The sequence below is a fragment of the Sminthopsis crassicaudata genome, chromosome 4 (genome assembly GCF_048593235.1).
Source record: "Sminthopsis crassicaudata isolate SCR6 chromosome 4, ASM4859323v1, whole genome shotgun sequence".
NCBI classification, from domain to species: domain Eukaryota; kingdom Metazoa; phylum Chordata; class Mammalia; order Dasyuromorphia; family Dasyuridae; genus Sminthopsis; species Sminthopsis crassicaudata.
Genome location: NC_133620.1, coordinates 112,348,213 through 112,361,040, shown reverse-complemented (window position 1 = coordinate 112,361,040; position 12,828 = coordinate 112,348,213). Strand labels below are relative to the sequence as shown.

Below are 12,828 nucleotides of genomic sequence, written 5' to 3'. Positions count from 1 at the left end.
GAAAAGGAGAATATCACAACTTCCTTATTGATCAGCAAGGGGATCCTACCTATAATAAATTGCCTTATTTCTAGTCTGGACCAGATGGAGAGGTTTGGTCTCAAGAGAAAAGAAAAGAAATAATAGCATGGAAGGCTACTCTGTGAAGAGTAGAAACATTATAGGTGATTTTCCAGATCACTGTTAGACTGTTAAATTTTCATTCATATTTAACAAATGTCATTATTCAGTTTCATGGGGCCACTGTGTCAAAATGTCTGTGTTAGAACTTTAATTTATTTTCAGAGGTTCCTTTAAGTGGGCAGAAAGTGCCATGAGTTGGATTGATTTACTGTCTATAATCCATCTACCAGGTAGGAAGTTTTGCAGTCTGGTAACTTATTCTTCAATGTACTATTTAAAAACCGGAAGAATTCCACTGCACTGCAGCAGAAACCTGAGCTAGAAGACACTACCTCTTCCCTAAATGATTTGCATGAGGTTCATTCCTTGACAATTGTGGGTTCTTTCATTCTGCTTCCAGGTAGCATTAGCTGCCCTGCCTCTGCTGTGTCCCTTACCAGATGGCATTCTTATTAAATGCCTTGCTCTTGCCCACCCTCACTTTCTTGATCCAAATATGAAGTGCCAGGAAATAAATAAGAGCAGTGTACTCTGATGAGTTCTCTGGAGATGGAAGAAAGCCCTGGGGATCAGGAAATGGAAAGAATCTTTCTGTTTATTCTTCTTGATTCTAATTATTGCCCAGTACCCTGGTTAAGTAGTTTGGCATTCTAAGAGAAATTTTAAAAGTACATGTATTTTTAAAAAGATAATAAATTGCCATCATCTGCTAGACTCAGGTAGTATACACGATTTTGAAACATTATTAGATTGTTTCAGTCCTTTAAAAATAATGCATGTACATCAAGGATGATCTTTGTTATGGGACTGCTGACATTGGACTCTGGGGTAGGCAATTGCTATGTGCAAATTTCACTGCCAGACTAAAAGTGCAGCGGAAATGAGTGGGTAATGAGAGCAGAGCAGCCAGTTCTTTAATTGAATTAAAAGCTGGGTGACATCAATGCAGACACCTGTCCAATTACAGACAGGCCAAGGTGTTTACCATTGCTGTACAAGCGATTCGAAGATGACAGAAATCTTTCCGCCCACAGATTAACATAATGAAGGAGAACAGATTACAGTGGATGCTGGCCAAACACCTAAGTTGGCAGCTGAGGAGAGGAAAAAAAGGATAGTTTGCTGAAGTGTATAAATAAAAATTGTATTTTTGCCTGATCCAAAATAAGTTTCGTTTTTAAAAGGAAGCCATTTTGTTTTGAGATGCTTTCCCCATTTGTGTCTCTCTACATTTAGTCACAGAAGTTAATAGTAAAATTTCAGTGTCAAAGCAGACTCATTCGTTGCTGTTTTATTGCCTTTCAGCAAACATAGTACTATTAGAGTCTCAAAGGCTTGCACAGCTGGTGTCAATTCAGCAGTGATTTTCTCTTGGGTGGTTAGGCTGCCTCCAATTATTAATATTTTCCCTTTTGCTCCTTTGAAATTTGAGGTTAGAGGCAAAGGGAGAAAAGTGTTGGAGATAAATCTATCAGCTGGAAGAAACCATGTCTTTGCCTATTACTTCTTTCTCTCCCTAGGAGGGAATATACCTTTCTGAAGAGGAATCTATCTAAGAGGACCTAAAAGGATAAAAAAAAGTCTATTAGTCATTCAACAATGTATATTTTGTTCCTAATCTTCAACAAATACATTGTTAGTTGCTCTGATAGAATAAGAATGATGGTTGAGAAATGGAAAGGAGACATATGATCCTTGATCCTTGAAAGTTTTACCATAACTTTCCAAGGACACTTTCTATTATAATGCCATCCTTTCACCTCTTATAAATTCACATAGTACCAGTGGAATGTGAGTTTCTAGTGGGCCATTTTGGTAAGCAGAACTGGTCCTGCAGGATGAACCAGTACTTGGAAGTACTTGGAAGATTTAATCTTAACTTAGTTTCAGTGATGAGCTTCTTGCATATCCAATGGATCTTATGTTTTGCTTTGTTTTTTAGTTTTAAGCACAATACTTGGTTCATAATAGGTGTCTATTTAGTAAATGTTTCTGGATTTGACTTATTATGAAGCTAGGAATGAACTGAAGTTTGAGAGGCAGACAGATTTTTCACCTTTTAAAAAAAGCAAAAGAAAAGGGAAAAAAAGAAAGGTAGCATGCTGTTAAATAGCATGGATTCTCAAATCTTTATATTGAGACCCACTATAAGGCTGTAGTGCTAAATTATGAATCCAACAAAAGGTCTGGAAGAATCCTCTGAAAGGCTTGAAGAAGAAACTGTTCATATCTGGTTGGGATATTCCCTGGGCTATTTACATGTTATGGGAAAATCTATCCCTCTACCTATCTCCCTCTATCTATCCATCTTTTTTAGCCATCCTCTCATTCATCTCCTTCTCTGACATATTCTTAATGGCATAGTGGTAACTGGGAAGCTACATTAGCCACCAGTAAAGATGAATTTTCATAACTATCTACACTAGTATTATTGTCTGTTTTTGCAGATTTCTTTTCAAGTTCACACAATTGCAAGAGGGATATATGTTTCTGTAGTCTGAGGATAAGATTTTGCTGCTCCACTCTTTTCTCCTTCCCTTTTGCCAAGAGGTAGAATTTTAAAAGTACTGGATACCAAAGGGACCTGACACCCAGGATTTGAATTCTTTTCTAAAATGTATAAAAGCTAGTGTGTGTGTGTGTGTGTGTGTGTGTGTGTGTGTGTGTGTGTTACATAGATAGATAGTCATTCAGCTATCCTTTTGTTGGGTTCCTTCACCCACTCAGTGGCCCAGGCTTGCAATTAAAGAAGAATGTGTTTACTTTTCTTCAAATTCCCTTGATGTTGCATGTCAGATTTTCTCAAAAGTGCATTAGCGCTTAGCACAGAGATTTCTGAACCTGCTGGTGCCAGCGATTTTAATACATATGCCAACACCCCTGTGTTTGCTACATGGGACACTAACACTTTTAAAATATCAATAATGCTTACTCTACGTTTATTCAGTGTTCTTCCAAATCACCCTCTTCCATTACCGGAATAGATAGACAGATTTCCTAATATAGTTGCTGACTCTCTCTCTCTCTTTTTTTGTTATAGAGTCTTCTGGTCAAAAGGAAACTCTTAGAGGTCACTTGATTTTCCCTGTTTTCAGTCAGGATTGTTACTAAATGGTTAAAAAAAGAGAAAGATCTCTTCGAAAATTTCTAAAATGAAAAATCCATAATTTCAGGGAGCAAAACAAATATCAAGGAATTTTTAATAATCAGTCCACCATATATAATTGTATTCGCTTTTGTGTCCAATATTTGTTTCAATCCAATTCAATTTGACAAACATTTATTGAATATATAGTGTGTAAAAAGGAACCATTAGACTCTCTAAACCCAAAGTTAGAAAGAGTCCCTAGTCTCAAGGATCTTAAATAGAATATGGAGGCTAAGACATGCACACAAATAAACATGACACAAAGTAAAAGGGGATAACAGAGGTAGCACCCAAGTAAAATTTAGTAAGAGATATGAGGAAGAAGAGATCATTTTGAGCTGCAGATATCAAAGAAAAATTCACTGAAAAGATTGCATTTGAGTTTGACCCTGAAGAATGAGAATATATGTGACCATTACCTGTAGGTTTTTTTGAGTTAATATTGCCTTAGATTGGAAGCCCCCTACTGAGCAGGACTTTTTATAGCACCTTGCCTTAGATTCACAGATGAGGAAACAGTGATAAATGCTTTCTGATGATGATATAGTATCATAGTGAAACTATTCTACTGGAGATAAAATATTTAAGTGTGAATTAGACACTTTAAAAGGTGCCATTAGGTAAATTACTAGTTTCATGCATTAAATGGTCCCTAGTGGCATCTCCAAAAAGGCTCTACACACTCATGGAGAATCTTGTCTATTTCCTTTGGGAATAGCAGTCCTTTTTATAAATATCTGCTTCAGTTCAACTTGGTGATCTTTTAGTGCTATAGGTAAACTAGGAAAAAGGGATTGTAACATTCTCAAGGTCACTTAGTGAATCTTAAGATCATTTCTGCCTTGGCAGAGTACTGAGGTTCACCAAAACACCACAGAAGCTAAGTTGGAAGTAGAGATCATCTGATTTAAGCCCCCTTCACATTTTCTAGATAAGGAGATTGAAGTTACATGGAAAGTTACTCTCAGGATTCCAACCTCGCTCTTTTAATTCCAAATTTAGTATCTTCTCCATGATGCTATGCTGTTCTTTTCTGCCTCCCAGATTTACACTGAGTGGTTGCTTCTTTTCAGTCTTTCCTTAAATGGTGACCTAGAAGCAAAATTGCAAAACCTTGAAGGCTTCTCTAAAGCATACCAATCTCCTAATACCTTCCTCCCAGTACCCTTCTTATGTTTTGACAGATTTTGAAGGCATAATATTACAAGGTGGTTCTTGGACATAGGAAGGAAATGCCACCTTAGCCTGTAGAATATACATCACATCTTAAAAAGTGTTATTTATAAATTGTCCAAAGCCCTCTATGTGCTATTATGTGCTCTATGTGGTATTAAAAGCTGGCAAGAACCCACACATCTGAGTTCTTTTCCCTCTCAGTTTTTTCAGCTCTTCTTTCTGAGTATTTATTATTGTTTCACCTACCTTGAAATGGGAAATGTGAACACTTTGATAAATGACTTGAAAGATGATCTAGTTTCACTCCAGCATCTTTCAGAAGCTCAGTACTTTCCAATGAAATGTTGCTTGGTAAATTTCTCCAACAATGCACACAATATTAGAACTCTGAATGCAATGCTTCCCTTTTCTCAAAGGCCTAAAGGTTTAAAGGGGAAAACACCAGAGACTGAAACCCTTGATTTACACATGCAACAACTTGGATTTTTGTAACAGCAAGAACAAAGGTTAAGCCATATGGTCAAGGTCATTTGGTGTATCTTATGTTGATAACTGACTTGGCACAGCTCTCCCTAAGTTTTACACTTTGTGCCCTTTGCTTTGTAGGCTAACTTATCCTTTGTTTCAACAATGAACCTTAGTCATGATTTGGGAGGGAATTATTTCATAATAAGATATTGTCCATAATCTTTCTGAAGGCTTGCCTGTAAAAATGCTAAGTAATGTTCTGGAACGGATTTTTATTATTTTTTCAATGAGAATAATGCAGTTTTAGATTTATATAGTCCTTTGACTCCAAAGAACTCAAAGCATTGGCATATATGCATGTACATATGGTTTAATTTTTCATATGGTATCCCCATACAAGAGGCAACACATGTATCTGTAAAAGATAGTGCCTTGTATAGAGTCAATAATAAATATTTGCTGAATGAATGAAAGTCTAAAATGATATTATAGCTTATTTTATCTATGTCACTATAAGGTCACAAACTTTATTCTCCCCAGTGCCCTATTAACTCCTCGATAATAAAGACCTTAGGGAAATTAATTAAATCTTTTTATCATTAGGATGCTGCACCATGGTATCTGTAGGCAGTTTTATGCATGAATGCAGTAGACTCTTATCTATTTGGTGTGGTTTTAGTGTTTTTTTTAGAAAACTCCCTTCACTGAGAATATTCTTCTCTCATCCCCCTGAATCACTTTCATAATTCCCCATTGGGCATTCATTCTTTTGACTTGAGTTTGCTTCTTTGTGTATCAACTTTGAAAAATACAGACAGAAATTACTGGACATTTGGGGGAATGGGAGAAAATATAGTTTGGTTGGAAATAGAGTGCATATAGTAGGGTAATGAGAAGGAAGGTTGGAAAAAAATGCGTTCAAAGCCATGTTGTAGAGTCAGTCAGGCAAAGCATTTATTAAGCACTTACTATATTACTGTAATAGTATACTATACTAAGTAGTGGGGATAAAAAGAAAGACAAAAGATTGCTCCTATCCTTGAAAAGCTCAAAATATAATGGGGCATCCAACTGAATACCAATCTAAGGCCCTTAGAATTTATTTCATAAGCAAGAGAGAGAAACAAAAAGATAGACAAATTGAGACAGGCAGAGAGACATGCACACAAAGTTTTTGAACAAGGAAATTTGCACAAGTTTTGGTAAAATGAATAGAACTCAAACATATTTGCTTGTTGACCATGTTATAATATCCTCTTATTACTTTTATGTATGGGTTAAACTAGATGGCCTTTCAACTTTTAGATTCTGTAATAAAGCTGTGAAGCTTTATTTATTTGCTCTATGTAGAAGGCTTATAAAGCAAAGTTAGCTTGGAGCTAACATTTTGCATTAATCTAGGTATAATGTCTGCTTCAAGTAATTTGTCAGTTATAAGATTGTCAAAGAAGTTTTAGGTGACAGGGAAATTTCAGAAGTAGTTACTAAGAAATGATGACTAGTGGGATGTGGGACCAAAGGAAGAAGTAGCATGGATGGTCTGAATACAAATGGGGAAGTAAGTAGAAAGAACTGGCATTTAGTGTAAAGAAGGCTAAAGACCATTTCATTTTATAGATATATTGAGGGTGAATTTTTAAATTATCTCCATGGAGTTGTCTAGTAAGTTGTTCAAAGTGAAGGTTGAAGCTCAGTAAAGGGGCCATGGATAATGATGCAAATTTATAAATCCTCTTCAAGGAAGTGATATCAAAGCCATTGGAGCAGATGACATTGTTCAAGGATAACATATAGAAGTGATAAGAAAAGAAGGTTAAGGTACAACTTTGGGGGACAAAGATATTTAAAGGCTTGAAAGAGGAAGCAGAGAATGGAGAAATCTAAGGAATAGTCAGATAAAAACTAGTTTAAGAGAATTCTATGGAAGCCAAGTGAGGGAAGGGATTTTCCAAAATAAGTATTACAGAAATCAAAGAATATGAAGACTGAGAAAAAATTATTAGTTTTAGCAGTTAGAAGGCACTGGTGATCCAGATGGTTTTGATAGTATGGTAGTGAGGAAGAGGAGGCAGCTAAATGGCTCACTGGTCCCGGGGTCAGGAAGACCTGAGTTCAAATTTGATCTCAGATACTGACTACCTATGTGACCCATGCAGATAATTTAATCTCTATTTACTATAATCCAACGGAAAAGGAAATGACAAAGTACTCCAGTATCTTTTTCCAGTAAAACCTCATGTATTGATGTGCTTTGGTCTGCTAAATCCTGGAAAGTCAAATACAAATGAATGACTGAACAAGAAGCCATTGGGAAGGTACATTACAAATCATAGTTTTTCTTTTGTTTTTTTTTTTAAACTATAATTTCTTTTTCAAAAATGTATACATGTATATTTTACAATCTTTTGTTATTTGTTCCTCCCACTTTCTCTGCCCTAAATTGGACAGTTAACTATTATTACAAATATGCATAATCTAACAAAATAAAATGCCATATTGAACAATTCTGAAAATGTATATCTTGTTCTGTATTTGAAGTCTATCACTCTATTAAGTAGACCTCATATTTCATATTCATTTCTTTGGAATCATGGATTTTAATTGAATGATTCTAAATCCTTTCCAAATTTCTTCATAATATTATCATTGCATAAACTGATCTCTGAGTTTTGCTCAATTCATTCTGAATCATTTCATAGAGATAGACCTAATTTCCTTTAAAACTGTGAATTTCCTCATTTTATGACAGAAATTAATTTTATTAATTTATAATTACATTAAATTAATATACCATATGAGTAAATATTAATTCCCCATGAAGTAGTAATAAAGATAAGTGGTACAATGGATAATATGCTGAACTTGGAATCGAGAAAATATTAGTTTGAATTTAACCTCATAAACTCACCAGCTTAGCCCCATTTTCTTCATCTATAAAATGGGCATAATAATAGCACCTTTTTCACAGAGTTATGAGGATCAAATGAAATGATATATTTAAAATGCCTTAGAAACCTTAAAGTGCTAAATGTTAGTTATTACAGGTTGGTAACCCTTGTGTATATAGACTTTTCCCTCTTTCTTTTATCTCTTTGGAGTATAAGCCTGAAAGATATTATTGAATCAAAGTTTATATATATGTGTTGATTTTTGAGACAAATTTTGAGAAAATAGTAGTCTTAGTGAAAAGGGTTGAGAGGAAGTTTTTTTTTTTATTATTATTATTCTTTAAGTTATTGAAGACCTGAGCATGCTTCTTGGAGAACTGAACAAACCACCAAAGAAGAAAGCAAAGCATCATGTCAGGAATATTGTTAATAACAAACCTATGAAGTAATTGTAAAATGTGCTTAAGGATTCTAAGCTTAGTGTGGCCAAATGACTCAGCTTAGTAATTCTTCTTACTAAAGTAGAAAAGGAAGATATTTTTGGAGTAAGAGAGGCTTGGATAAGAGCATAAATATATGTATAAAATGCTTGGAGTAAATGCTCTAGGAGAAAGGATAAACAGCAAAAGATGAATAAACATATTGCCAGGTAGCAATGAAGATGAGGTTAGAGAATATGAATGGACTCTGTTAATATAATTTGATGACTTTCTCCAACATTCTTTGAAAGTAAAGAGTAAAAAAAGAGAAAGCAGATGTTGGGAGCTACCCCTCTTAAAAAACTGACAAGGGAAGCATTGAAGAAGATCAAGGGGGAGATAAGTTTTAGAGTGAATCAGCACTCATTAAAATGGTTAATCATGGGTTTCAAGATAGGTAAGGAAACAATTAAAACCAGAAAGGGATTGATGAAGGATTGGGTGAATAGGGAACTTAATAGCAGAATAAGAAAGGGTCTGGGTTACACAGTAAAGGTAGAAAGCAGGATGAAGAAAAATAGGTTAGGGACAAAGTCAGGTAAAAAGATGAATTTCTGAAGACATTGGAGATTGCTATCAGTCATTTTAGATCACAAGGTAAATTGATTCACCAGATTTCTTTCTTTTATGAAATCATGCTAAAAGAAGGACATTAAGGAAATAGAGAAATGATTTTGATGAATAAAATGCTACCTGTGTGAAATGCTGAAGTTGGTAGGATGATGGTTTAGAATTCAAAGATGGCCCCAGAAAGAGAAGGTTGAAAAAGGGACTGGTATAAAATTATAAACTTTGCCTAAAGTCACAATTTTGTACCAGTATGTATCAATCACTGAATATTAAATATGAAATGCAGTCTAGAGATTACCTAGTCCAAACACATTTTACAAAGAAACTAAATCTCACAGACATTAAGCATTTTATCCTATACCACACAGCTTATGATAGAGAGTATATAAAGTAGGAACTTAAACTTCATAGGAATTCCATTCATTATACCATATAGCCCAGCAACTTGTTCATTTTTTTTTTAAGTTCCAGATTTAATCTCTCATATCGCCTCATGGTTACTTAGGTGACACAGTAGGTAGAGTAATAGCCCTGGACTAGACAAATCTGAGCTCAGTTACTAGCAATATGACCCAGAAGTTTTTTTTCATCTAATCTAGAGAAGGAAATGGCAAATTACTACAGTATCATTGCCTAAGAAATTCCAAATGAGGTCAATAAGTATTGCATATAGCTGAAACAATTTAACAACAATTCTCATGATAAAATATAGTTTATATTTTTTATAGAATTGAAGTTTTTCAAAGTTTTTTTTATTTTCAAGGATTTTCAAGGACACATATGTAAGGATAATTTTTTCAACATTGACCCTTGAAAAACCTTGTATTCCATTTTCCACCCCCTCTTCCTCCCTACCCCTCCTTTAGATGGCATATAATCCAATATATGTTAAAGATGGTAAAATATATTTTAATTCCAATATAGGCATATATATTTATACAATTATCTTGCTGCACAAGAAAAATTAAATCAAAAGGAAAAAATGAGAAAAAAACAAAATGCAGTCAAACAACAACAAAATGAATGAAAATATTATGTCAGTTCCCACAGTCCTCTCTCTAGGTGGAGGTGGCTCTCTTCATCACAAGACCATTGAACTGGTCTGAATCATCTCATTGTTGGAAAAAAGCCATGTCCATCAGAATTGATCATCATATAATTTTGTTGTTACCATATACAATGATCTCCTAGTTCTGCTCATTTCACTTAGCATCAGTTCATTACATAGAATTTATGATGACAAATTACATGATATAAATTACTAAATGAAATCTATATAATCAGTCTATGAGAAAGATTCTGATATACAGATGCATAATTACTGATATTCTTATTTTGTGAATTAGGAAATAGATTTGGGATAAGTGATTTGTTCAGATTCATATATTTAGCAGCAGAGTTAAGCATGAATCTAAATCGTTGGATTCCAAATCCAATCATTTGCCACAGTGGACAACTTTGCCCACAAATTGGGGGAAAAGAGTGACCTTATTTTGGCTTCTTATATAACTTGCTATTTCAAAATGTGATTTATTAAGTAGAGATAATTTTTTGCTAAAAGAAGCCCACTATAATGATTATTTATTAAGGAATAATAAAGGCATGTCAAAATTTTAAGAAGAGATATTGAACTAGAAGTAGTTGGACTTGGTGACTTGATGGGTAATTGAGTCAGAGTGAAAAGTTAATGCTGATGGCTAAGATTATGAAACTGAACAACTAGAGGAAATAGAGTGTTCCTTATCTTGAATGAGATCATATCTTATCATAAAGATTCAATCTAAAATTTCAATATGTTTCCATTTCTGATCAATGAACAAAAATCTTATTTTTTTAAATTGCCAATTAAAATGTAAACAGGGTTGTATTTGATTAGCTTGTTAATTATTTATCTTTATTAGATCATATTGATTTGCTATAATGTTTACAGGCATTCTTTTGTGTATTCCTGCTCTGTATAATAATAAAAACATTATGGGGTGCAGTAGGATAGTCTCAGTTTAAAGTTGTCTTATAAACAAAGTAGAAATATATCAACCTCAAATTTTTTCTTTATTAGCCATCCTATTCCTCAGGCAGCAAGTATTCAGGTAGGGAAATGGATAGAAGTGGATATTCTTCTTTTCACTCTGTTGAGTGTTTGTGAGCATATTTCATTACTGCAAATCCTTAAAGCTTTCCTTTTTATATTATAGGCACATTGACAGGCTTGCTACCCTTCAAAAACTATGCAGTAACCCTAACTGCCTGTACTTTGGCTGGTTGTACGGAGAGCACACATGCATTGAACATCTCCACTCCACAAGAAGGTAAAGTAATTTCAAAGGTCTTGACTTCCACATTTCAGTCATGAATAATAAAATAGGAGAAGAGCTAAATGCTGCAAAGCCATTTGCTGGAAAACCCCAACCTAATTTGATGACAAAGTGCATTGCCAGACCATAATTGCTCCATTTTTTTGGGGGGTGCGAAAATGAATCAAACTCCATACCCTTTAATGACATGCATCTTTAATAGCTGTAATGCAGATTAATGGGCTTTTTAATTGCTGTTACATTGTTCATGCAAGAGCCTTGTCATTAATATGAAGCATCTGAAAGATTAATGAAAGCTTCCTCATTTTACTATGGCTCAGAAGTAAATCTAGAGACAGTCTGACTAAAGAGAATTGATTGTATGGTACAGTATGAAATTGAGAATCAAACGGTTGATTTCCATGGTCTCTTTTAACTGCTAAACACCAGCACAGGCAACAATTATTTCAGTATGATGGAACCTCCAAATGCCAATTGAGCCATTTATTAGTCACTGCTCTGGTTTCTTCGTCTTTTCTTAAGTCTCACTTTTGTTGTACTTGGAACTTACAAATTGTAGGCATAAATTAAGGTTTTGAAAAGCTTACATTAAGAAGGCAGCAAGAAATAGAAAGCATTTTACAATTTGGTACTTAAAGCTTTGCTCAACCACCAGTATGCATTGCTTCAAAAAGGACAGGACCTCAAAATGATTTGAAGCATTGTTGCTCCCTTTTGAGAATGAAAATTATTGATTTCTTGGACTGTGTGTGCAAAATTGTTTAGGGGACTTCAAAACTTTAGGAAGAAGAGAAGTCTGCAAATGAGATAACATATGTAAAATGTTTTAAATACTATATAAATGCCAGTTATCATTATGTAATGCTTCTGATTATAGAGAAAATCTATCTAAGGAATGAAAGAAGCTAAGGCATACAAGAATCCAGTGAAGGAAACTGGTTTAGATGGCTGAACTTTCTCTAATGCTCTTGTGGTTTTGTAACTTTTATTAACTGGATTCTCTGTTAATGAGATTTTCCTTTTCAATAAAAATATCAGTTCTTTCAAGGTTTATTTTTTTCTGCACATCCATCCTTTTGTTCATGCAGTTATTTTCTTGCTTAAAGAAGATTAAAGATGATTTCCTGTAGAATCACTTAATTCCCCTTACCCTATCTTGTAAGGCCTACCACCAGTCCACTTGAGGTGATATAATTTTTTTTCCTTTTAGTTTACTTCCTGTCCTTCCAATGATTTATCTCAAAATCTTTCACTACTACTTCTGATTTCACCCCCTCCTCAGTCATGATTCAAACAACTCAAATTCTTGCTGTTCCATGAAGTCTTGCACCTTAACTGAATGAGAAGATTTGTTTTATTTGAACAAGTAATTCCTGTAACTTCATTTTTTACTTACTATTAAAAAATACACTGCTACTGTCTTTGCTTATACATAATGTAAATTGTGCACATTATTACTTATTTTGTGTTTACACTTGTTCAATATGTTTGTGGTTGTAAGGCTCTGTCCTTTGTTAATAATTTATTTCAGTGTTTTATTAGATTATAAGTTACTAGAGGGAAGGAAGTGGAACTCTTTACCTTGTTTTAATGAGACAATGGGCACACTTTACTTTTTAATGAATGCTTTGTGGAAGTCATAATGTGGCCATTAGCTGAAT

General features: G+C 34.2%; 1 protein-coding gene across 1 annotated transcript in view; it reads left to right on the top strand.

The window, feature by feature from the left end:
• Positions 1 to 12,828, top strand: part of USH2A (usherin) — a 1,025,480-nt gene that overhangs the window by 436,295 nt on the left and 576,357 nt on the right. The window contains exon 30 of the mRNA XM_074264677.1: positions 11,048 to 11,161. Coding sequence (XP_074120778.1) covers positions 11,048 to 11,161 — 114 coding nt within the window. The remainder of the gene's footprint in view (positions 1 to 11,047; positions 11,162 to 12,828) is intronic.